General features: G+C 32.0%; 4 protein-coding genes across 4 annotated transcripts; 2 read left to right on the top strand and 2 right to left on the bottom strand.

Moving 5' to 3' along the window:
- The first annotated feature begins 271 nt into the window (after positions 1 to 271).
- LOC114943709 (uncharacterized) lies at positions 272 to 3,109 on the top strand. The gene is given in 5 exon segments (XM_029319398.2): positions 272 to 417; positions 419 to 504; positions 908 to 1,124; positions 1,473 to 1,637; positions 2,867 to 3,109. Coding segments are annotated over 5 exon segments (687 nt in total). The 5' UTR covers positions 272 to 333; the 3' UTR covers positions 3,002 to 3,109.
- A 1,010-nt stretch (positions 3,110 to 4,119) lies between these two features.
- LOC146724975 (spermatogenesis-associated protein 17) lies at positions 4,120 to 5,421 on the top strand. The gene is given in 4 exon segments (XM_085487789.1): positions 4,120 to 4,425; positions 4,515 to 4,832; positions 4,834 to 4,941; positions 5,046 to 5,421. Coding segments are annotated over 4 exon segments (819 nt in total). The 5' UTR covers positions 4,120 to 4,305; the 3' UTR covers positions 5,319 to 5,421.
- Positions 5,422 to 6,684: 1,263 nt separating this feature from the next.
- Positions 6,685 to 14,022, bottom strand: Vgn (vitellogenin). The gene is made up of 7 exons (XM_029319397.2): positions 13,980 to 14,022; positions 12,922 to 13,679; positions 11,617 to 12,723; positions 10,451 to 11,474; positions 8,584 to 10,374; positions 7,537 to 7,955; positions 6,685 to 7,439 (listed from the first exon to the last, which is right to left on the bottom strand). Exons 1-7 carry the CDS (start codon positions 14,005 to 14,007, stop codon positions 6,831 to 6,833), a joined length of 5,736 nt encoding a protein of 1,911 aa, XP_029175230.2. The 5' UTR covers positions 14,008 to 14,022; the 3' UTR covers positions 6,685 to 6,830.
- Positions 14,023 to 15,868: 1,846 nt separating this feature from the next.
- LOC114943690 (alanine--glyoxylate aminotransferase 2-like) lies at positions 15,869 to 23,188 on the bottom strand. Its single transcript, XM_029319362.2, has 9 exons — positions 23,104 to 23,188; positions 20,687 to 20,780; positions 20,474 to 20,592; positions 20,118 to 20,352; positions 18,801 to 18,894; positions 18,307 to 18,515; positions 17,954 to 18,179; positions 17,447 to 17,845; positions 15,869 to 17,261 (listed from the first exon to the last, which is right to left on the bottom strand). The coding sequence occupies exons 2-9, from the start codon at positions 20,746 to 20,748 to the stop codon at positions 17,151 to 17,153; spliced, it is 1,455 nt and encodes a 484-aa protein (XP_029175195.2). The 5' UTR covers positions 20,749 to 20,780; positions 23,104 to 23,188; the 3' UTR covers positions 15,869 to 17,150.
- Between the last annotated feature and the right edge of the window lie 1,535 nt (positions 23,189 to 24,723).

Below are 24,723 nucleotides of genomic sequence, written 5' to 3'. Positions count from 1 at the left end.
TAATCAGGTAACAGATAAACTTCTCGCAATATCAGCAAAAATCGAAAATTCAGTAAATGATGACGGTCAATTAATGGAGCGATGCGGAGAGGCTGTAGCAACATCTCTTGTAGCAACATTTGTAATCGACCAATGGTTTATGTAGCATACGACATGATATGAGCGTGTTGTTATCGACTTTATCAAATCTCTTTCATTACTCATTGGGCTTCATACAAGCCGAGCTGGCATAAACAGCCGGTATTCGTTGTCTCTGGTGTTTGTGAACGCGTGATAGTCAGTCTGCCTGTCATTCGGCCGCGACGAGAGTGTGCCTTCTCCATTTTAATTGAAATGAACGGGACCGTGCATTATGCTCTGGTGGCCCTGTGGGAGAAATCCGGCTGCAAAATAGTCGCGGATTATCCTGCGGATCAGGGACCCGACCTATCGTACTCTCACTCTTAGTACGGTTGACAGCCTGAAAACGATCGAAGACGATAAAATCAGCGTCGATCGGGGCAAGTAAGATCTTCTTCATTATCGCTCTTGTGTATTCGACCTCGTACGAAACATGCTTGAAATGTCATACGTGAATTCGAGAAGGACACGCATTGCGCCGCGACAATTAGATTGATATTTATAATAACGGGAGATTTCGCATATATCTATAGTTGTTTTCCACTTACAGAGAGAGAGAGAGAGAGAGAGAGAGAGAGAGTGAGAAGCGTTAAATATATATTGCGAGATATATCATACGGGAGTCAGCAGTTTCTCTTATTATGATTATATACTCGCGCTAAACAAGTATTATATAATAATTATATAAATTATATAATAGAGTCGCAATTGATTAATGAACGCGGGATAAGATTGCTTTACTTTTATATTTATGCTATAACGAGCATGAAACTGAATTTTTCTGTAGATATACGGTACATGTGTTGATCGGGGAACTTCATTACGCCTGTTTGACATCGAGATCGAACTGCCCTTCGTCGGCAGTACGATTAGAATCTTGCTCTCAAATATTTCTACAGAGGCTGCGGAGTGTTTATAGAGAATTACCAATATTGGCGGACTTATCAAGAGATCTGACCAATCCCGCGGTGGTGGATTTCTCGAAACCTTTGAAGAAAATAATTGTAAGTAATAAAATAATTGTATGGCATGAAGTAGAAATAACACAATAACATGAAAGTAAGTATTGTTTTCAACATTTCTTAAAATTCGTATCTGAGAAAATGTAATTATGTATATATATATGATTATATATATATATATGTATATATATAATCATATCCGGCCGATACCTAGTTACACGCGCGTCGAATAAAGAATATAATAATTTATAAACTTCTTAAATTTTATTTAAGAAATTTATATTAACTTTTCTTCTCAAATAAAGGATTCTATATTTTACACAGATAAAAAAATAAATAAGATATAAAAGAAATATGTCAACATGAAAAATTGAATTCACATTATTTTAGGAAGAGTATAACAATCAAGATGTCGATTCCAAAAATTTGATCCCGAGGTTAGAGGAAGAATTGGCCGAGGTACGTCGTCTGTTGATGGATGGGGTTCAAAAGCTGATCGATAGAGGCGAGAAATTGGATGAACTTGTCCGAAAGACGCAATGTCTCGAAATTTCGGTAAATAACTGAAAATAAGCGAATAATATTCGCTTCTTTCCAATCTCCTTTCTTGTTATTAACTGTTAATTGCACATAAATTGTAACAATTACGTCATAAAATCCTATTATTATAAATTTGATTAAAAATTGCCGATTCCTGCCAATGATTCATGACAATTTCTAAATCAATTTGTTAAATTCACTTAAAGACAATTTAACTATACGTTAATAAATATGATATATCTATGCATTTGTATAATTTAAAAACAATTGACCGACCCGAACGCGAGATAATTATTATCAAATATTCACTTTTTCCATATATTGTATACACGAAGCATACGAAAATCTCGTATAATTTTTATTTTAATAATTAGAACGAAAAAGAAAGTAATGAAAAATGAATAGACAGTAAAATGACATTTTTTTAGAAATATTAGTAAAAAAGTAGATATTATTTAGATTTTTAGAAACATGATAATAAAGAGGGTGATAAGTTATGTTTACGCTAACACATGACCTATATCTTAAATGCTAATTTGGCCTATATCTTAAATGCGATCTATAAAATATGCGCTGCGTAAGCATATGGTGAAAGTAATCCCTTGTTTGACATTTTAATAGCCGAAAACAGGACATCCGATAAGTCACGCCTATACAGGTCCAGTTATTGCTGTTTTGTTAACCTGTCAAAAAAAGTTAAAAGCTAATCCATAGTGACTTCTATACATAAAAAAGGGAAAATAATGTTCATTTCTTAAGATTTTTAAGCCTCTTTAATTTTCACAATTATTTGATATGGAGAAGCGACTGAAAAGGAAATGAGCGGTGATCGCTTCATAGCAATAGTATAGATATTTATTCTTTACGTGTAACAAAAGAAGAAGAACGTGAGGAACAAAAGTGTTTAAGAATTTTCAGGCATTATTTTCTCCAGGTTATAACCGTAAATATTCGGATTTTAATGCTGACCTTTTTTGAATTATATTGTCCCGAGTCAACTACCTTATACGATCTTCCACGCGCTTACGCATTTAAAATGAGAATCGTTACGCACTAAATAATTGCGATTATAAGCAATGCAATTTTTATATACGGCTTCATTTATAAATGACTATATAAACAGTATGCAAAAATTAATTATAGTAATCTTGCATACCGATTAAGAAGCCACGAATCATTGACCTCGAGAAGATTATGGCAATCGCCATTTGATATGATAACATTTACGAATATTTCTGTTATAGTCCCGGGACTTCCACGTAGTTTCAAGGATTCCGAAGAAGAACAAAAAAAGCGTTCTTTTAGCAGCAGGAGGGGCATTCTTGATGCTTACATCGACTTCGCTCTTGATGATTTTGATACATACAGGAATATTGTAATCACTTCTTATTAAAGATTTTTGAAACCAACGATCAAGATATTTCTGAGATAAAATGCTTCAGGATGTACGATTAAAATATTTATTAAACAAATGTAATTATTTGAAATGTGTCTTTTAAAATTCTATTAATTAGTATTCTTTTGATAGAATAAGCAGCTAGATAAGTAGAATTATTTCTTCTTATTTGAGAATAGTATCAATATTATAAGCGGACTGTATTTACAAGTTGATTGGTTTACACTAACATTTTGGCTTATATCTTAATTGAGATCTAAAATATGTGCTGCGTAAACATATGGTGAAAGTAATCCCTCGTCAAACTTTGTTTGACATTTTAATAGCCAGAAACAGGACATCCGGTTAGTCACGCGTATACAGGTCCAGTTATTGCTGTTTTGTTGTCAAAAAAAAGTTAAAAGCTAATCCATAGTGACATCTATACACAAAAAAGGGAAAATAATTTTCATTTCTTAAGATTTTTAAGCCTCTTTGTACACTCTAAACAATTGATGACTAAATCTTTTTTAGTTCAGACCGTGGTCCCAGGTACCTGGTATAAACGTAGCCATTGACGAAATATACGATTCTTTACAATATGTTTTTTTAAAATATATTAATATTTTTAAATTTTTATATTAATATATTAATAAACTTGGCAAACTTGATTTCGACGTAACTAGCAATTTTATTCAATACTTTCACGACGTTTCGATCATTTGGTTGTGATCCTTATCAAGTGAAAATTCCATCAATTAAAATGAGATTAACGCAACATAACATCGGTCTTATTTAAAATTAATAGTTAAAAGAGGAACACGTCCCATCGCTATGATGTTTCGTCAACGACAAATAGTCGAAACGTCGTGAAAGTATTGAATAAAATTGCTAGTTACGTCGAAATCAAGTTTGCCAAGTTTATTTTCACCACTAGCGGCCAATATTAATTTTGATTGATCTTAATATATTAATATTTTTAAAAGAGTATAATATAAAGAAATATATTAATAATATTATATAATATATATAAGCTTATATACATATATGTATATAAGTTTTATATTTTTTATACATATATAAAACTTACATTTTCTATTGCACGCAGATTTTGGTGCAAACATTTACAAAAATATTTATGCTATTATATACATATATAAGTGTATATATATATTAATATGTATATTTTTCACATATGTATTTTACATGCTCTAATTGAGCTATATTCGCATTGATTATAAAAAATTATGGTCTTTATATATTAATTATTATCAAAGAGTGCTTTGCACATAATTAAATAATTTAAGAATGGCGTCGCTGTTGAGATTTGTAGTTAATCCTGTTGAATTACAAAACGCGATTAAAATGAAACATGATTTGACCGAATCATCGAGACGCCTACATTTTATCGCGGCTCGTAAAATTCAGGTTAGTTATAATAATCTGAGAACATTAATTATATATCAGTAGCATTAATAAATATACAATTTCTAAATTTCTAAATTTCTAAATTTTAGGCTTGGTTTCGTGGCATCGTCACTCGCAATCATCTTTGCAAGCTTCACGAAAACGCGACGGTTTTACAACGTTATTGGCGCGGTTATCGCGCCAGGATGTTCGCTAAGCGATATTTAATTCAACGTGTTCAGCAAATGTGGCAGGATTATTATAATAGAATGGCAACAAGGATTCAAGCTGTTTGGAGAGGCTACTGGACTAGAAAAACACAGATAAACTTTCTACAATTACGACAATGGTTGAGAAATGTCTATGCGAAGAACAATGAAACTTTAGAGAACATGAAGAAGTACGTTCGCAGGCATCCATTATTGTTCACTGTTGCATACATTGTCATTTTATAGATTTAGACAGGGAGAACTCGAGTACGCGGAAAACATGACTGAACAAGAAGCGATGCTCGGAATTTTATTCATCTTATTTAAAGTAAAGCCATGATTAAAATTCTTACTAAACTTTTGCGACTTGTGCATTACAATATTTTTTAAAATTTATTGTCTAATTGTTACTCGTACAATGTCTTTTTGAAGCTACATCATTTGTTGAGGATCAAGTGCTGTCCAGGTGTCATCACAAGAATTGACAAAACTCGTTTTACATACATCGAAGAAATGTTGAAATGTCTCGAATACAATCAATATATTTCGAAAGCGAAATCTATTTGCAGAGATTGTCAAATCAGTCCTAAATCTTCTTTAATATTTCGTGGCACTTATTTTAAAAGATGCGAAAAAGAGATTCGAAAATTTGAAAAGAGTTTACAAACTGGGAATCTATTCATTTTTAAAAGTATATTTGATTAATAAATTAAATCATGATTATATGTGCTAATCTCTTAAAATTTTGATTATATAAATAGAATTAAATATACCCTCTATTGTTTTAGAAATAATAATTATCTTTTTCTCTATATTTTCTTTAGATCAATCTTTCAAAGAAAATAATAGAAATAACATTGAAAATAAAATCTTAAACGGTCGGCAAAAACGGAAATATTCCAGAAGGTGCTTGCAAAATTTCACACAGATTCAACCAAGTAAATTGTATGAAGCTATTAATAAAATGGATTGTCATATGCATCGACTTTGTTTAAACTGTCCAATCCATAATCTTATCTTTTAAAAATCTGCATTGAGACAAAAACAGAAACTTCCATCAAGAAAGTACTCTAATTCGTTTAAAAGATTTATATTTTTGATTTATATTTTAGTATAAATTTATTATGTATATAATCTCTTATATTTTAAAATAAATTTATGTAATCTATTTAATTACAGTTATTTACATCTCATCTTTCTTTTATATAATTCTATATAGTTGCAACTTTTGATAAATTTTGCAATCTTCCACAGCTGTGTTTTCACAATGTTATTTAATGCATTTGTTGTTTTATCGATAAATAAAAAGATAGAGAGCATAGGTTGGTAACGGGTCATCGGTAATTCTTTGCATTGATAATTCCAATATTAAACTTCTATATTGTATTAAAGACTGTTTGCATAAAGATTGATTAGATAATTTTGTTTATTTTTTCTCTTTTTCTCTTTATTTGCATTTGAAGAATATAAGAATGTTCTAAGGATTTTATTTTTTTGACTTTATAAATAAATTATATCCTATTTTTTAAAATTATTGTAAAAATTTGTCTTTTTTTTAATAAATCAAATTTTTTCTTAAAAAAATAATATTATTCATTATTGCAAATATTACTTGCTACTATTGCAATTATTACTATAATTAAAGCGTTCTATTTTCACAATTACATGAATGTTCTTGTAAATGTTTGAACCAAAATCTACGTGTAATAAGAAATGTAACAGTTTTTTATATATGTATAAAAATATCAAACTTATATTCATATTCGTATAAGCTTATATACATATGTATATGTATATGTATAAACTTTTTCTATCGATAAAATGATTTTTCACCTAGATCAAACTATTTATGCTTAATTCACACATTTTGTTATGTTAAATATTTAAATGTTCTATTGCAATTTAAATGGAAAAATCTAAAAATACAAATAATTATATTTGCGTTTTTATATGTACTTTTGTCTTCATTATTACTGTCACAGTCGACATAAATGCATATCGCGTGTATTATTAATGTGCTTGTAATTTATTTAATAGAGTATAGTGTGAAAATGAAAAAGACCACTGATAATCACGTTGAAAAGATTCAACTTTATTATTGCTTACATTTCTTCAATTACTAAAATAATATATTTATAAGTTTCTAAAAAAAGAAAGAAAACATAAAAGGGTCATTTCTTTCGATTAAATATGCACGTTCGGTATATCTGAGTATGATTACGCAGCTTGGCAAGCAAGAGGAACTAATTCTGAGCGATATTGAGAGACATGCTTTTGGGACAGATCCGGATTAGCTCCGTTCTTGATTCTATTCTGCAATTGTTTAGTGTTTTCGTCCTTCTGCCTGCAGTGATATGCATAATTTTTCTCCTTCGTATCGACAGGCTTGCTATGCTTGGGACATTCAGGTATAGGTCTGACAGAGAAACAGACCTCATCATCTTTTTCCCAGACTTGTGTGCGATAATTCAATGTTTTCACATTTTGGTTAGTCTTATTTTGGTTCTTGTTCTTAGCCTGCTTTCTATTTCCTCCATTTTTGTTATCATGGTAGCCCCAATTACTTTTAGCAGCCAAGTGTTTTCTTCCCGCTTCGAAGTCGTTAATAACATTGCTCAGACGATGCTCGTTTCGAGTGCATGGTTGCTGTAAATCAGCGTTCTTCGCAGTAAATTCTTGCTGGCCATTCTCCATCAAAGTATACAAATCAGAAAATTGTGCCAATTGTTGTATGAGACAGTTATTAGGAGACACGAAATCGTCATCGGGAGAACCGTTGAAGTTGCCGCAAAGACCGCGTACGATATCGCGATAACCGGGGGCAACCTGTTAACAAAAATTACATCGATTTATATTTCTTGTATTATCATAACTAATCTCTAATGCGATTAATTTTTCTTTTTTTCTTTTCCATTTTACTCACCTGAAGTCGAAGGCGTTGTCCGTTATATGTGGCACTAATTCCATACAGGTTAGACTCAACGTGGACCGATTTGTCCGGTAGTACGTACATTTGGATGTAATCGTCAGCTTCCGGATTGTTGTTTGTGTCAACCAAACTTGGATATCCATTTTTGTAGGCTTCCATTCCGTTAATTGTGATGTAGGGTTCACCATTCTGTTGATCCAGCTGAACTTCTTTGTCACCAAAGAACAAGCGGATTTGTTTCACGTTGCCCTTATCTCGTTGCAAAACAGCCACTTCTGCGAATTTCGATGGTTCTTCTTGGTTTTTATGCGGATTAGCAATAAGGAGCACTTGCCACAAATTCTTTCCTTGTTTCAAGAGATAATTTTTATCGTCAAAAGTACGAATCTGTTCTTGATCGGCGAAACACGAGTCTGCAAAAGATTAAGATACATTAAGTAATATTGTATTATGAAATTTTATAAATAATATACTTGTACATATGAAGAATACATGTTTACATATACACGTGGCATAATATACTTTTATATTCAATTAATTATGATACAACAGCGTGACAAGACAAATAACAGCGCAATAATTTCTTTTACTAATATAATATTATAATTATCATAAAAATATACACTTGTGGAATAATTAAGAAAACATTAAGAGATCAAATGTGAACTTACTAATAGAAAATACGAAATCATCAATTTCTATGTTATCATTCGAGCGTTATGTTATTTTCAAATTATGAAATACATGCTATTAATATATATTAAAATGTATATATCTTCTTTTTATTACGTAACTTCCACACTTTATGCGCGTATCTATTATATTGCACTTTTTTATTTGTATTTTTATATATTCGACAATTTTAACTAAATATAACCCGAAGTAGATCGAAACATATGTATATAATGAATATTATATGAATTTTTTTAATTGATTTTTATTTGCGCTTATTATCACGCGCTTATATTAACTCTATTTATTTCTCTTATATATAATACTAACAAATGTTTCTGTCTTTTTAAAAAATCTACATCTACTCACTCGGCGTTGGTTGCGTTGATTGGAGTTGCTGGTGAAGCGATTCCGGTGACAATTGCGAGATCAATTCCGATGCTAATTGCAATAGTGATCCACTTGACCACTGCGATGGCAATTGCCATGAGAATTGCGATAACAAATTCAATGCTGATTGCCATGAAGATCCCAATAACAATTGCGATGACAATTCCTCTTCTAATTGCTGTGCTCTAAATAATATTTGTGGTGCCAACTGCTGCGGTGACGATTGTTGATCAAGGAAAGAATCGAAGGGTATGGAATAGGAAAGCTCCATTTTAGAACTAGATATAAAGATGTTCGTTCCATCACGATCGGGGGATAATTTTATTTCTATGTCGATGTTGTTCTTTCCAGAGGATTTTTCTTCCATAGATTCCACTTTTCCGCCAAAGATTTTATTAATAAGTTCAACAATTTTATCCACAATTTCGTGGTGATACTTAGTGTTAACACGCATTGAGATTTTGAGTCGATCCTTCATACCGGCAAGCTCAACGGCCTTCTGACAGGCTCGTGTTCCTTTCTGATCGTGCTTATGATCTTCTTGACATTGCTGTACTGCCTTAGAAGACTTTATTAGATTTTTGATATCGTTACTTTGCATTGCATTTCCTTGGATACTCAAGGTTTTTGTGTCAGCGTTAGGCTGGCCATATTGCAAATTTAACTCGAAATTATTTTGTTGTTCACGATTCAACATATTTTCTAAACTTAGAGGAGTGTTGAGCGATAATCTCAAGTTTCCAGTAGCTAACATTTCTTGCTCAACATTTCCATTCTTCGCTGATTGGGTATTCCAGTAGAAAATAGATTTATATTTCTGGTCTACGTTGCTTTGTCCAACGGCGATGGTGCAAACTTGATGGTTCTGTTTATTTGCTGTCGGATATTTTATATCTATATCCCATACATGATTGGTGGAATGTGTTAAAACGTCGTTAAGATATGACATGAATTGCTTTCTTCTCGCTTCGCTGTTCGGTTGTCTGTCAGCAACCGTCATATCTGGCAACGTCTGTGAGTTGGATTTCACATTTCCTTTATTGTTAGAGGTTTGAACATGTACTACGTTCATACTTATTCCAGTTTTTGCCGCATCGTTATTCAAATATAGATCAGCCTTCATGTGACGGATATCTTGCTCATTCGTACATTTTAGTATGTCCATCATCATATTTGCATTCACCTGTGTGCGCTTTGCTTTATCAAATTCCGCAACAACATTGATTGGTCCGACCGAGAAGGTGTTCTTCGAGACATCTGGTCGCGCGTTAGAGACAACTAATTGCATCTTTGTGTCGTGACGTATTGGTTGACAATCAACAATGTTGTGTTGCGTAACGAAGGGAGTAGTGCTTGTGTGTACTATGCGCTGGCCTTGCGAATTTTGCGATTTTTGAGTCATTTTCATCTCCAAGCTGACCTTGTCTTTGTTCTTTTGGGATTCTTGTTCAATCTTAAATTCTGTTGGTAGATGTACATGATAATTTCTATCGACACCGGCGACGTATTGTTGATGCTCGAAAGGTGTCGTGAAACCGTATCTATTTTGTACTCTAGTGGCCAATAACATATTGATCGTGCCTTGCATGGCGTTGGAACGTTTATCACTTTCCATCTCTGAATTTTTCATGTTAACTCGCTGTAAAACTGGTGCTTGTACAGTATAAGTAAAAGGCAGGCCGCTTTCTGTTGCCAATCCGATTACGGCATCGTAAGTGTGTACATGATTAATATTTAGTTGTTGATGTTTTTTAACGTACTTCTTTGCATCTGTAAAACAATATGAGATAATTAGATTTATTTTATGTTTAAAAGTAAAACTCTCTAAAACGAAATTTATACTCACCCTCGATATATTTTTGAAGAGTAGGCTTGTCGAAGGGATAGAATTGCACATTGTTGGTTTGGCCAAACAAAATATATCCTTCTAATTCTTCTGGAACTTCAGACTCAACACCAATTGCGCGTGCGATCTTTTCAGCGATCGGTTTGTTCGGCTTTTGTTTGTTCTGTGAAGGATCTTGGAAAACGTGCTCTACAAGCTCATTAAAATCTGATACTCCAAATCCGAATTGTGCAGCTATCCTTTGTAAGAAATTGTGTACAACATCTGCTTCAACACGTACAAACTTCGATGAGGTGGCCGGGTTTTGAATTGTTTCGACTAGATACTTTTGAATGGGATTGGTACTGTCAATTGTGTCCCCGTAAAAGCCTTGAGAATCCGCGACATTGAAACGCTGATTAGTTAACAATTTTTTAGCGAGACGAGCCTTGACAGCGATACCCTGCGACTGCCATTGTTGTAAACGAGCAAGACTCCTTATGGTGCTCACAACAGCAGAGTTTACCTGATTGCTCTGATCGTATTTAGTATATTGTGCTATGCGCAGCAACGTTGGCAGAGATGGATTGGTCTTAATAATATTGTAAAATGCAGCGACACGAAGCTCATCATCTTCCTCTACGTTCGCGTAGATTTTGTAGAGAACAGATTTAGCGGCATCCGGATTGGTTTTAGCTAATGGAGCCAACATGGTGACCAGTAGCGCACGTTGATATGTAGTCAACGGACGTTTCCCTTCCAAATATGGCTCAAAAATTTCGAGAATCGCTGGATGAGCGGTTTTTCCCAATGATACTATGAACGTCTGTATTTGCTGGCTATCACGTTCGTCGGTGGCTTGTTCCAATTTTTTAGAGAAATAAGAGAAAACTTCCTTTTCAATCTCATGAATAGGCTTACGGTCGGTCTGTACTGGATTGTATTTTTTGTTGTGTTGCACTTTACGCATCAATTCGGCTAATGCTAAGGGCCCAGATACTTTCACGTAATCTTGATTTTGCACTTCTGGTGAGGAAATCATTTTCTGTATAGAAAGAGAAAAAGATTGTATAGATATTAAAATTAACATTTTACAAAGATGCGATTTATTAATTATTGATGTTACTTTTTGCAAATTGAAAATATTGGAATTCATTGGTTACGTCTTTATCGTGCATAATACTTACGTAAAATGTTCTGACATAATCCGATGTAGGTGCGCGAATGGTTCTGGGAAGTCTCCTAACAGCCAATGCCGCATCTAAGCCCTCGAGTACTTTATTCTCGATCCATTTTTTGACGACTTCGAGAGTAGGTTTTGTTCCGATCTCTGTTATAATCTTGTAAAGGACACTCTTTAAAGATTCTAAAACATCCCCTTTGGCCATTTGGCGTGCATGTTGCTGTACTTGCTGTAGTTGTTCGGTATTCATGGTACGAAGCAGATTTTGTAAGATCGTAATATTCTCTAGCGTTACACCGGGTTCTTTGACATCAGGATCCTGTACGTCTTTGGCTATTTGGACGGCCATATCTGCGGCTACTTGCATTGCATCAAACTTGTCAGCCATTTGGATGTTATTGCCATTTATGCCGACAAAGAAAGGCAAGAATGGATAGTGCGGACCCTGGTTCATTTCCGACTTATAGTAGTCCCAGTATTCATAATCTTCTTCGCTGGAACTTGAGCTACTTGAGGAACTGCTCTCGCTGCTGCTGCTGCTATCGCTGCTGCTGCTGCTGCTGCTGCTGCTATCGCTGCTGCTGCTGCTACTACTGCTGCTCGGGCTGCTGCTACTGCTGCTGCTACTGCTGCTCGGGCTGCTGCTGCTGCTACTGCTACTGCTGCTGCTCCTGGTATTGTCTTGATGATTATTGTGTGCCTTTAACTTTTTTGATTTACCATGATTACCATGAGTCTCTTCGCTGGAACTGGAGCTTGAGCTAGAGCTTGAACTAGAGTCTGAACTAGAGTCTGAACTGGAGCTTGAACTTTCGGATGATTCTTGAGACATTTCACTGACGCTCGGTCGATGTGTTTTGAGTCCATCAGTGGACGGGTTGTTGTACATGTAAACTAGGTTTCCGGTCGATACGAGTTGATGTTCGTTCGGTTGCATCTTTTGCGAGATCTTTCGTTTTTGAATTAACGTTACATTCATTTTAGTAGAAACAGTGCCGATCGTAGATTCTTGGTCTTTAGGTTTGACAGATATGTCGCTGTGCATCACCGATGATTGAATAGTGAAACGTTTCAGATCACCCGTGATAATCATGCGATTTGTAGATAATTGCTGTAATAATCATATTATGACAAAGTCTTATTATTTTATTTTTTATTGTTTACAGGATTTGTATTTTAAAGCATAGAAAAATAGAGATATTTAAAATATCGCGCAAAAAATTTTTTAAAAATATTCCCAAGCTGTGACTTTAGCAATCAGAAATATTATAATATTTAAAACTTAGACATAAATTGATATCTAACTTACCGAAACAAGTTGATCATGTTGCCGGTTCAATTTTGGCGAATAATTCGGCGAACTTGGCCAATTAGCTTGATTATAACGATAGGACCGTCGCTGCTTACATTTTTCATAATCCTTTGTTTTCCTAATTTCAATATAATTTGGTTTATTCTGTCTCTGGTCAAGCTGCGGCATAGGTACTAATTCTGGCCTCTCGTCGACAGTTTCTTCGGACATTGGCGCAATATCGTAATAAACCTCGCAGTTGCCACCGACGGAGTCCTCCACGACTTTATATGAAGCAAATGGCTGTTCCTCATTGTCGGGTATTTGATCTCGCCTGCTTGACTTACTATTTTCGCCCTGCGTGTCGACCTGCAGTTGGCCCACGATACCCTTCAGGATGTTTACTTCCCAAATAGGTACATCCTTTTCGAATGACATATCCCGAATCACTCCGTGCTTCATCGTAATTTCGAACGGTTTTCCGGATAGCGGAACATTACGAACATTTCTTTTTTGTTCATATCTATTATTGTAATCGTCTTCAAGCAATGTTAGATCGTTCATGTGAGCATACTGCAGCGAGGGAACCATCGCTTGCAATTTATTTGGTGTTTGCGCCTGAACGATGAGAACACCATCCATTTTAATTCCGGAAGCCTGTTGTCGGTTTATCTTGTCCATGGTCGTCACCGTTTGAGTTTGTACAAGGTATTTATACTCATTTCCCGAGTCCCAGGCATGTTCATGTTCGGAACAATAGCCTAGGGACACGCTAACTGTTGAAAGAAAAAAGAGTCATGTTTCAATATTTGGAACACTCGTATATTTTGTTGTAAAATAATATAACATTTTCTTGCATTATATCGTAAAATATTTGATTTGCTTTTATATGTGTGCATATCCTATGATGCATGAAATATTCATGAGAGTCGGAGACTTTATAATAATAATTTTACAATTCTAAAAAATGTTTTACTGTTCTTTTTGCATACTTTCATTAAAATATTGAAAGTGACATTATTCACAATTTTCATCAAGCTATATCATTCTTATGTATAAAGTTAATGTCTACTTACCGAATAAGAATATCAGAGGAGACCACATGGTGTTGTGTGGCCAATACCCAATGCGAAATGAAAGCTTCGTCTCATTGATTGAATTTATATCCAGGAGTGTGCCAACTCAGCTTGACCTTCCGATGATTACAGATTCCGTGTCTGCACGAACTTGAAACTATATCATTCACAAACGCGTGACAAACTTTTTTTAACCTCGCCCGCGAATAGATTACTTATGACATCCGCAACATAGTTAAGAAAGTAGAGATGCAGTCGTGACATCGGACTTCCGGAGAGAACTTTGACTTCGTCTGTAAATATTATTTACTTTGCTAGCCGATTAAAATATATTGATAACTGCTACTTGATAGTTGTTTTTATTATGTTAAAATTTATCAGAATGCGCGTTTAATGTAATTGGAAATTGTATTCGAAAAATTCTCTTTATCGTGAGCTATATATATATAACATAATAATATAAAAATCTAAATCTTATACAAAATAATATACTTATATATAACAAATATACTTTTATATATCATATATTTTTGATTAAAGACGAGACAAAATAATTAATATCTTTAATATGAAAAGTTATTAATTCATATCTTAAATTTAATGTAAAAATGAATTAATCAATATTTTATATTTTAAATATGAAAATTTAAAAGATTATGTTTACGCGCGCATGTATATTTTGCTAGTTTTTATCTAATTCTAATCGTAACGTTCGATAGAAATAGCAATTTTTTATAATCGCTTTATACCCAATTTAGTCGAATAAACAGAAAAGCAACTTAGAAATTTGCGACACGTCACTGATAATTTTCTGTAAGTGTTGAATTTTCTATATCTGAGAGGGGACCATTCATATAACGATCACAGACACTGCTATGTCATCAGATGTTGTTTAATTTTATTCCTTTTTATATTATATTTTTAACATAGATTAAAACGACAGTGAATGACGTGCAGCAGGAGATATATTTGCGGATGTAATGTAAAAGTAGTATATTTACAACGGAAAGCAAAAATTAAAAATATTAAACTTTGATCCAGGTCGCGAGATATCGGTGTCAAGAGATGTTTTCTAACGTGATTACGTGATCAGAAAAAATCTGTATGTGAATAACATTTCCGTTAATGCATTTTTGTGACTGTCTTTTTCCAAACTATTGATAAACTTCTACACGTGTAAGAAGCATATACAGGTCTTCAATATTTTATGCGTTTTCAGTTTCTTAATATACAATGTAGTATTTAAACATATGTGTTTCTTATATTTGATTATCACAAAGTCAAATTATCACAAAGTCAAATTATCACAATGTCAAATTATTAACAAAGTCCAAGATTGAAAGGAACATGGAATCAATTTTTTTATTAAATGGAAAATATTACGTAATCTAGGAGAAAATATTGAATATATTCAAAAAATATTAGATATGTAAAATATAAAATATCTTTGATCAAGAATTTTAAAAGCTCTCTATATTAAATATACATATATTTTGGAAATAAATTAGCTATACGCGGATAGTTGGTGCGCTTAAATATCTTTGAAATGCTTATAATCAAATGTTATATAAATGTGTTTTATAAATTATGTAGATGTGTGTATGCATATACATATGCATAATATTGGTGAAGAAATTTTATTAACAAACATAGATCTATAAATGTATTTTTTTGTGTATAGACATTTGAGAGAATTGTAAATTAATAAAAAAAATTAATATTTACAAGTGAACAATGTGATGAGTAAAACATTTAAAATGTATCTAAAATACAGATACAAATACACAAATTAAAATATATACAGATACAGGATACTCAGATATTTTAAAAATATCTCGAATATTTTTAAATAATTTATCATAATAATAGTAATAATGTGCACAAAATATAATGAATAAATCTTTTATTTATTAATGTTTTTTTATTTACATTAGGATTTTATTAGTTAGCTTTACACATCAAAAATATCTTTAAGATATCGTTACTCAATAATAATCTCTATGTCGCCATGATATTAAAATTTGGTTACCAATGCTAAATAATCACTCTACCAATGCTGACAATATAATTGTGTTGAATATTAAAAATAAATGTTTCATATAAAGAAACCGTGCTATTGATGCGATATTTTTTGCTTGTCTGACAAATAAAAGAGAACTTTCATAGCAGTGTCAGTTAGTTATTTTTACGAGATCTTAATCTTTTAAAAATTTTAAGAATTGGTCAATTTAAAGAAATATGTGAAAATGTATCAGAAATTCAGGTAGTATGTTTTGAATCTGAATACAGATACATATATTCCAATTTGAAGATCTAGATATATGTATCTACAATAGAGATATTATATATTTAACATTGACTCTCAAGTATCTATTATTAAATTATTGAATAAATTACGGATAACATATCACTGTGACAAAATGTTATTAATAAATTAAAACAATCGTACTTTATTTCTTTACTAATTTTATTGAATAATGATAAAATGTAACATTCACTTTTATATCTCTCATATTGTGCATCATGCTTCTATAGTTTTCTTTATTAAAAGCGGATCTTGTCCCTTTTTGTTATTTTTATCTCTATATTTGTTTTAATTTTAACAAACAATTCTTAATAGTTTGGCAAAGTTTAATGTAAACTTTTATTAAAAGTTTATATCTGCATTTAAAAATTGAAGAACTATATAATTTGACAAGAAAGAATTTACTATTTTTATACAATTTCTTTTATCAATACAATTAATAAATATTCTAAAGTGCAATTAAATATTTTAAAAAATTGTGTATATACATTCATATTTATTATATTGATGACAAAAATAAACCTTATTTTAGAGAAGGATGAGACTAATTTAAAGAACTCTATTTAAAATTATTTATTAAAAAAAAAAAAAATATATATATATATATACATATATATATCTAAATATAGGTATCTATTATAAGATTTTAACAGAAAGAGAAGGGTATACAATATTGTCTTATTTCAATAAACTAATTGTAATTTTTATTTATCCTACATGTTTTCGATGAAGCTGTAAAAATATATGTGCATATGTGTGATAAGCGATAATTACGACATTTATCTTAATTATCTTAAAAATAATAATACTTTATATATATAAAATTACTAAAAATTTAGTATTTGTAATATTTACAAATTATATTATTAATTAGCGCGAACGAATAGTGAATTTCCGTTGTTCACTGCGGAAGTGTTTCTATTGACTTCTATAGAGGAGATCGTTGCTTTGATAATAGTTGTAGTGATTTCCGGCTCCTGGAACAATTATTATTAAACAATTATTACCAATATGTTATTTTTAAACCGCGCACATTCAGTTTGAAAAATTAATTTTAGTTTAAATAATTTTTTTGTTATGATAAAAAACACACGTTGTGTCTTAATGATGATAATGATAATCATTGATATATATTTTGAAGTAAATGTAAGATGTAAATCACCTCGTTGAAATCGATGTCGACTTCTTCGAGTACTTCGTCGAAAACGGATACGAAATGGTTAACATTTTCAATAGAGAAGACCATCGGTGGCTTCAGTTTCAGAACATTGTTATCAGGTCCGTCGCTACTGATGAGGATCTTCTTCTCCTTCATCCTGGATACAACGTGCTTCGCCTCAGCCGTCGCCGGTATCCTCTTAATTCTGTCGCGAACTAACTCAATTCCTACAAATAGTCCAACCCCGCGCACATCGCCGATGATCTTCCGTCGCTTTGCTACTTTCTCCAACTCCGCAATCAGATGATTGCCTACTTTCAAAGCGTTTTCCTGAAGATTCTCGCGTTCCATCACCTCCATCACAGCGTTCGCCATCGCGCAGGATACGGGATTACCGCCGTACTGAAATTAGCGAGATATACTGTTATTATATAAAAAAACATTTTTCTTTTCTCGATTTCCAAATTTCTATCAACTAATCAATATTTTTTTTTTTTTTTACAGACTCACCGTGTTAAAGTATTCGATTCCTGTGTCGCGGAAGCTGCGCGCGATTTCAGGCGTAGTAATGACAGCCGCGACAGGATGACCATTACCCATGGGCTTGCCCAACGTCACTATATCTGGAACAACGTCCTCGCCATATAATTGAAATGCCCACATGTGAGTGCCGACTCTTCCGAAACCGACTTGAACCTCATCCGCGATGCAGACACCTCCTGCTTCACGTACGTGCCTATAAAAATCAGTAATGTCTTTTTTATTCCTTGCCTTTTCGGCCTTTTTTACTATCTTTGTTGCTTCAAAATTGCGTATGTGTATATGTGTGTGTTTATATAACAAAATATTAAATAGTCCCTTACTTATATACATTCCGGAAATAATTATGTGGCGGTAAAATCTGTCCACCGACTGACATGAGACTTTCCGCGATGTAAGCGCAAACTCCGCGTCCTTTGGCTTTGACGTCATCGCAAATTTGCTTTACATCCTCGGCGTATTTAACGCCGAGATCTTCGTCGACGTAATCAATGGAACGATATTTTCCGCGGTACACATCCGGACAGGGAGCCTGAGAGAAAGAGAAACAGTATAAAATCACTTTTTTTATATAAAATGATATTAATATTAAAATAATTTTTGCGAAAATATTAATTTTCGAACAATAAAAATTTCTTCTTGCTTAAAGATTGTTTTTCAAATTTCGATATTTAAAAGTCAAATTATTGAATTAGCGTTGCAATTTTATTTTTAATTGTAAGGTATTTTAATCCGTCTATCGCTAATGATTTAACTTTTTTATACGCAATTTCATTATCTTATAAATATTTATGAGAATGCATTGTAGATACTTTACCACGTGCACCCAATCTTTTTTGCCGGTGCCGCTAGGCTTGTTGAATTTGTACAGTGAAATATCGATTATTGTGGTGAGATGTCCATGATAAGCACTAAAAGCAGAAAGACAAACGTAAACAAATTTCCTCTTTTTTCCATTTTACCGTAACTATAAATATTCTTCGAAGCCTTCCAAAGCTACAACACAACTTTCTTTCTAAAGATTATTAATTATATATATATAATTTTCTCATATATATAATATATAATATATATTTTTGATAAATATTATTTTGTTTAGTAAAAGAGCACAGTTCCTGAAAATATAACTTTAAAAAAATTTTTCCCATTGTTGCCGAAGATGGCCAACGACCCCACCATGGTTACGATATCTAAAAGTTATGAGACTACTCATAAACTTGATAAACTCGATCAACGAGATGAAATAATTTTATTAATTCGTGCGGATTCTGGATGACCCATTAATATCGATAATAAGACAAAGCGCAACTGTTCACAACACAACTGTTGCGATAATAGAAATGCAAACGGAGTATTATCAGTTTTCTAGTTTCGTATAATATATTCACGACAATGGGTTTGTCATTATTCATTTCATGATTTTATGTTTCTAATGCGAATTTATCTAATGAAAACCTTCCGGTCGATTTCGCTTTGTGCGATGTGACTTCGCTTTGTCTAATTAACGATTAGATCATATTCTTTCCTTCTTTCTTTCTCTCTCTCTCACTCTCTCAGATAAGTCCAGTCCAATATTCAGCGACATCGTCTTCACCGATAGAAGGAGAAAATAAATATAGATTGTATCATACAATGGCACGTATACGTCATCGTGAGACTTACGCCACCTAAAACAGCGACAAGATCTTTATGGCGGTGAACTCTATTTCCGCGGCGAAAAGAATCGAATGGCCCCATCCGATTTGTCCGAATCTGCCGGATTAGAGTTCAATCTCATCAATGCTCATCGATGATCGATTTCGACATCCCTGTCGATTTAGAGTGGAAAGACGCTGCAAAAAAGACAGATCGATTTCATTAGTTCAGCAGTGAATTTTCTCGCTCGAGTTTGTTCACAGCCTGAAATATCCAACATATATTCGAGCCAACAATGCGGAATTGCTTGCGCCAAGAAGACCGAAGTCCGATCCGAAGTAGGCACGAACAATGAAAGTTCTTTCATATTTGTCTCGTTAACTTTCGACGAACTTTCATTTCAGACGTGGAACGTGGAGCGCGTAGAGCTCCAATGTAGAATAATGTTACAGAAATATATCGCATGTAGAGCAGCCCTGACAGCGAAGGATGAACTTACTGGTCCAACGTAATGACATCCTTGCACTTCGTGTGCGTCCGAGCGAGACGGAGAGCGAGATCGTTAGCCTCGCTCCCGGAATTCACCAGGAAGCAAACGGACAAAGGTTCCGGTAAGAGTGAAGCCAATCGGCTCGCGCATATCACCAGGTTGTCGTGAAGGAAACGATTGTTTGTGTACAGCAGGGCCATTTGTTCCTGCCCGGCTCGTACGACGTCCGGATGGCAGTGGCCAACTGTAAGCAGGTCAATTCATTCAAAGAGTTATTAGGGGTATATTCCAAATTCGTAAATATTCGCACAATCAAGATTAATGCACTATGCAACATTACTTTAGTATATTAATTTGAAATATACCATGCGCGACGTTATTTATGCAGTCCAAGTATCGATTGCCCCTTTCATCGTACATGTATTGTCCTTCGGCCTTTACGATTTTTAATGGATTCGAGTTGTAGAACAGCTTACACGATTGTCTGAAATTAAGATAAATAAATAAATGGTTAAAATATTGTTTTTTATTTTCAATCAGCCGTGAAATATTTTGTTATAAATCTTAATGTTACTTACCCGATATGACGATCGCGAAGCCTTATAGTATCGGATTTTGGCATTTGTTCTAATGACTCCATAGTAGAATTTTACGCCCCAAATTCCTCAGATGCTGTCAATATTTATCAAAATATAATAAGCATTGCGATTTTCACGAGCCTTTTGAAGGAATTAGTAATTTAGCCTATCATATCAGTAATTGATGATTGTACAATATTTAATGTGCTCTCTAATGTGTAATCTCGTCTACTCTTTTCTGAGTCAATTATGATATTATCAGATTAAGTATATTAAAAGAGCGATACACAGATTATCACATTTTTCCGATACTTAAACAAAGTTTAATGATAAAGACCGGGGATAATAAAAACTTTTATCGATATTTACATAAAACATCTTTTGGCTTCCCTGATATCTCAAGTGGTATCATTTTCACGTATACAATATTATATTGTGCTTATGTATCATTAAATGTGCTTATGTATCATTAAATTTATGAAATACTTTGGAGATTTTTTGTAATGCCGAGGAGTTTGTGTTATAAAGACATTTGATTAATTTATGATGTTTTTTTTAAACGGTGATAAAGGATATTATAAATTACTAACTTTCTAATTTCCTCAACCAAATTATATAATTAAAAAATGAAGTTTTGGTTTAATTTATTATTAAATTTATCATTAGATTATCATTAAATTATTATCATTAAATTTATAAAATACTTCGGAGATTTTGTAATGCCGAGGAGTTTGTGTTATCAAGACATTTGATTAATTTATGATATTTTTTTAAACGATGATAAAGGATATTATAAATTATTAACTTTTTAATTTCTTCAATCAAATTAGTTAAAAAATGAAGTTTCGGTTTAATTTTTAGACTTTCCATAATGTTCATAAAAAAAACTCTTCTTTCTCAATTATTTGCAATTGAAAGTTATTATTGTAATATTTAGATATTTCCGCTGAGAAATAATTGACTCTATATACAGATATAACAAGTTTTGTTATGATGAAATATATACCTATATGCGATAACAAAACTGAAGATCTAAAACAATAAGTAAGTGCATATAAATAAGATAGGAGATTCAAAGAGTAATTTTCCGATCGCTGATAAGTGCACGTGATTATTACATGTAGTGCTTCCGTACGCGGTCTCGCGCGTGACCTCGTATTTCGTATTGCAAAATAAACTTCAAGAGAGAAGAGAGAAATACTTTATATATATATATAAAGTATTTCTCTCTTCTCTCTCGAAGTTTATTTTGCAATACAAAATATATATATATATATATATATAAATTTGATATATATATATATATTTACATATATATCAAACTCCTTGGCATTACAAAATCTCCGAAGTATTTCATAAATTTAATGATAATAATTTAATAATAATTTAATGATAATCTAATGATAAATTTAATGATAAATTAAACCAAAACTTCATTTTTTAACAAATTTGGTTGAGGAAATTAGAATGTTAGTTATTTATAATATCCTTTATCACTGTTTAAATAAAATATCATAAATTAATCAAATGTCTTGATAACGCAAACTCCTCGACATTAGAAAATCTCCTAAGTATTTTATAAATTTAATGATAAAGCAGATTTAATGATACATAAGCACAATATAATATTGTATACATGAAAATGATATATATATATATATGTTGTGTATATATATATATAACATATGAACATATATGTATATAAAAATGTAGAAAGAAAAGAAATATTTTTAATAATTATTAATGATATTTTAAAGAACCATTCCCGAAAAAACGAAAAAACTTATAAGAATAAGAAAAAATTACTAATATAATAATAGAGTTTTTTAATAATATATTATTGTTATCTCAGTAATTCTTTCATATTCTTGTAGTTTTTTTTCGTAAGGGTGTATACATGTATGTGTCGGGATCTGTGTAAAGTAATATTGTAAAATGTAATGTAATGTAAAATTTTATTAATTTTCAAAATTTGAATTATTGCTCTCTGCAAATAAGAAAGCTTTATCTTAATCTTTCATTGGAAAATTATTTTTACTATGTTTTACTTATATAATTAATACTACGACAATTATGTAATAAGTAGATAATATTTTTATCTGTAGTGAAAGTAGCTTGAAATTTTTTAACAATTGATCGATTAGAAAGACAAATAAATAAATTTCAAAAAGTGAGACATTCCGTGTATACAGTATTCTTTTAAGGCAAAATATTAATATAAAAATTAAGAAAGTGATTTTACTGCATTTTTTCTTTCACGAAAGAAAAAAAAACAATAATTTAAATAAATTTGTAAATCAAGTATTGCGCATACGCAAAATAATTGTTCTATCAATTAAAAACGTATATTATTTCAATGAAAAATGAAGATATTAATTAATAATATAAAAGAAATTATATGTCTGTGCATTTCATACCTGAATTCGTGGTCCGACGTCACAGTCGCTGTGATTACTGCGAGTGCAGCCGAAAGCAGTGCCGCGACCCTATAGTAGTGACGTCATATATAGAGAGAAAATGAATCGGCGGGGGTAAAAAAACTGGGGATGCGCACGCGTGTCAGAGCAATGACACTCCCTCCAGAATCGACATTCCACTTCCCACGCAAAATGCGTCATTTGATCGCCGATTGTTCATATATTTCAATAGAATTTATTATATGTATAGTAATTACATAATTCAACATCAATAAATACACTGTAAAAAAATATGTAATATATTACACAAAAATATGTAAAATTACATAAATAAGTGTAAAATTACACGTTAAATAATAGAAATGATTACCTTTTCATTATTTATCATGTAATTTTACATTTATTATTTATGTAATTTTACATATTTTTAATGTAATTTTACAAAATTTTTTTACAGTGTATCCTATACTTACATACTACACATATACACGTATATTTTAACAGTGGGAAATTAAATTGAGATTGAATAACTTATTGAAGATATCAGTTAATTTTGCCTAAATTTATTATATCATTATTATGTTATATTTATATTATATAGATTGTCTTATAAATATAAAAATAAAACTTGACAGAGAGTCGGTTTCATGGCAAGCTTCCGTGTGCTATTTTAAGGAGGACGACCTTGCTAACACACTGACGCTATTGAAAACAAGATTTGACAGAATAGATCTTTGAATGTGTTTGCAATTCAAAACTCGCAAACGAAACATAAATTATCAGATAAAGATTATTACAAGATGCAATAAAAATATAAATTAAGTGTAATAAAAAATTACAATTGTAGTTGTGTAGTAATAAATTACAATTTTTCACCCACACCTATAGATAGCCTTGTATATTTGAAGAATCTTTTCTTAAAAGATGTTTTCCGTAATTCAGGAAACTTTAAAAACATTTTTTTTTAATATCACAAACATTTTTTAAATAAATAATCTCTAAGTATGGCTTGAAAATTGTCATGTCTAAATGCTATTTTAAGGAGAACGACTTTGCTAACACACTGACGCTATTGAAAACAAGATTTGACAGAATAGATCTTTGAATGTGTTTTGTTCGCAATTCAAAACTCGCAAACGAAACAGAAATTACCAGATAAAGAATACTACAAGATAAAAGAAAGATATAAATTCTACAAGATACAATAAAGATATAAATTTCAGCTTGCTAAAGGTAGCAAGTAACATTTGATATATTTGAAGGACCTTTTCTTAAAAGATGTTCCGCACGTCAGCAAACTTTGAACCGTTATAAATCTTCTAAGAAAAGATTTTTCAAATAAACACAAACGATCTTTAGGTTTGAAAATTGTCACTTGTCACGCCTAAATGACTGCCATATTTTTTGTTACAGTATTTTTTTGCGTTACAAATTTTGGATAAATTTCTGATTTGTCTCGCTTTCTCTCTTTCGAAACTTTTAACTTTGATATTTGACAGATCATTATAAGCGGAGCTCCCAGTTATTTGAGATGATCTGTATAAGTAGGAGTGTATTAATATCATAAAAGCTATTGGCATAGCCATCGTCAAGTATCGTGGCCATGATGAAGGCGTTCAC

The sequence above is a fragment of the Nylanderia fulva genome, unplaced genomic scaffold (genome assembly GCF_048542155.1).
Source record: "Nylanderia fulva isolate GAGA-0341 unplaced genomic scaffold, ASM4854215v1 Scaffold11, whole genome shotgun sequence".
Classification (NCBI taxonomy): domain Eukaryota; kingdom Metazoa; phylum Arthropoda; class Insecta; order Hymenoptera; family Formicidae; genus Nylanderia; species Nylanderia fulva.
The sequence above is the reverse complement of the archived record's forward strand: the minus strand, read 5'-3'. Positions and strand labels throughout refer to the sequence as shown.

What these genes read in the sequence shown, in the direction of transcription:
- Vgn (XM_029319397.2), bottom strand. Translation starts at nt 14,007, where the DNA reads ATGTGGTCTCCTCTGATATTCTTATTCG. An exon ending in TCCTCTGATATTCTTATTCG is followed by an intron (nt 13,680 to 13,979) that starts GTAAGTAGACAT and finishes TTCTTTCAACAG; the next exon opens with TTAGCGTGTCCCTAGGCTAT. An exon ending in ATTATGTCAGAACATTTTAC is followed by an intron (nt 11,475 to 11,616) that starts GTAAGTATTATG and finishes CTTTCTATACAG; the next exon opens with AAAATGATTTCCTCACCAGA.
- LOC114943690 (XM_029319362.2), bottom strand. Translation starts at nt 20,748, where the DNA reads ATGGAGTCATTAGAACAAATGCCAAAATCCGATACTATAAGGCTTCGC. An exon ending in TATTTCCGGAATGTATATAA is followed by an intron (nt 18,180 to 18,306) that starts GTAAGGGACTAT and finishes TGATTTTTATAG; the next exon opens with GCACGTACGTGAAGCAGGAG. An exon ending in GAATCGAATACTTTAACACG is followed by an intron (nt 17,846 to 17,953) that starts GTGAGTCTGTAA and finishes CGCTAATTTCAG; the next exon opens with TACGGCGGTAATCCCGTATC.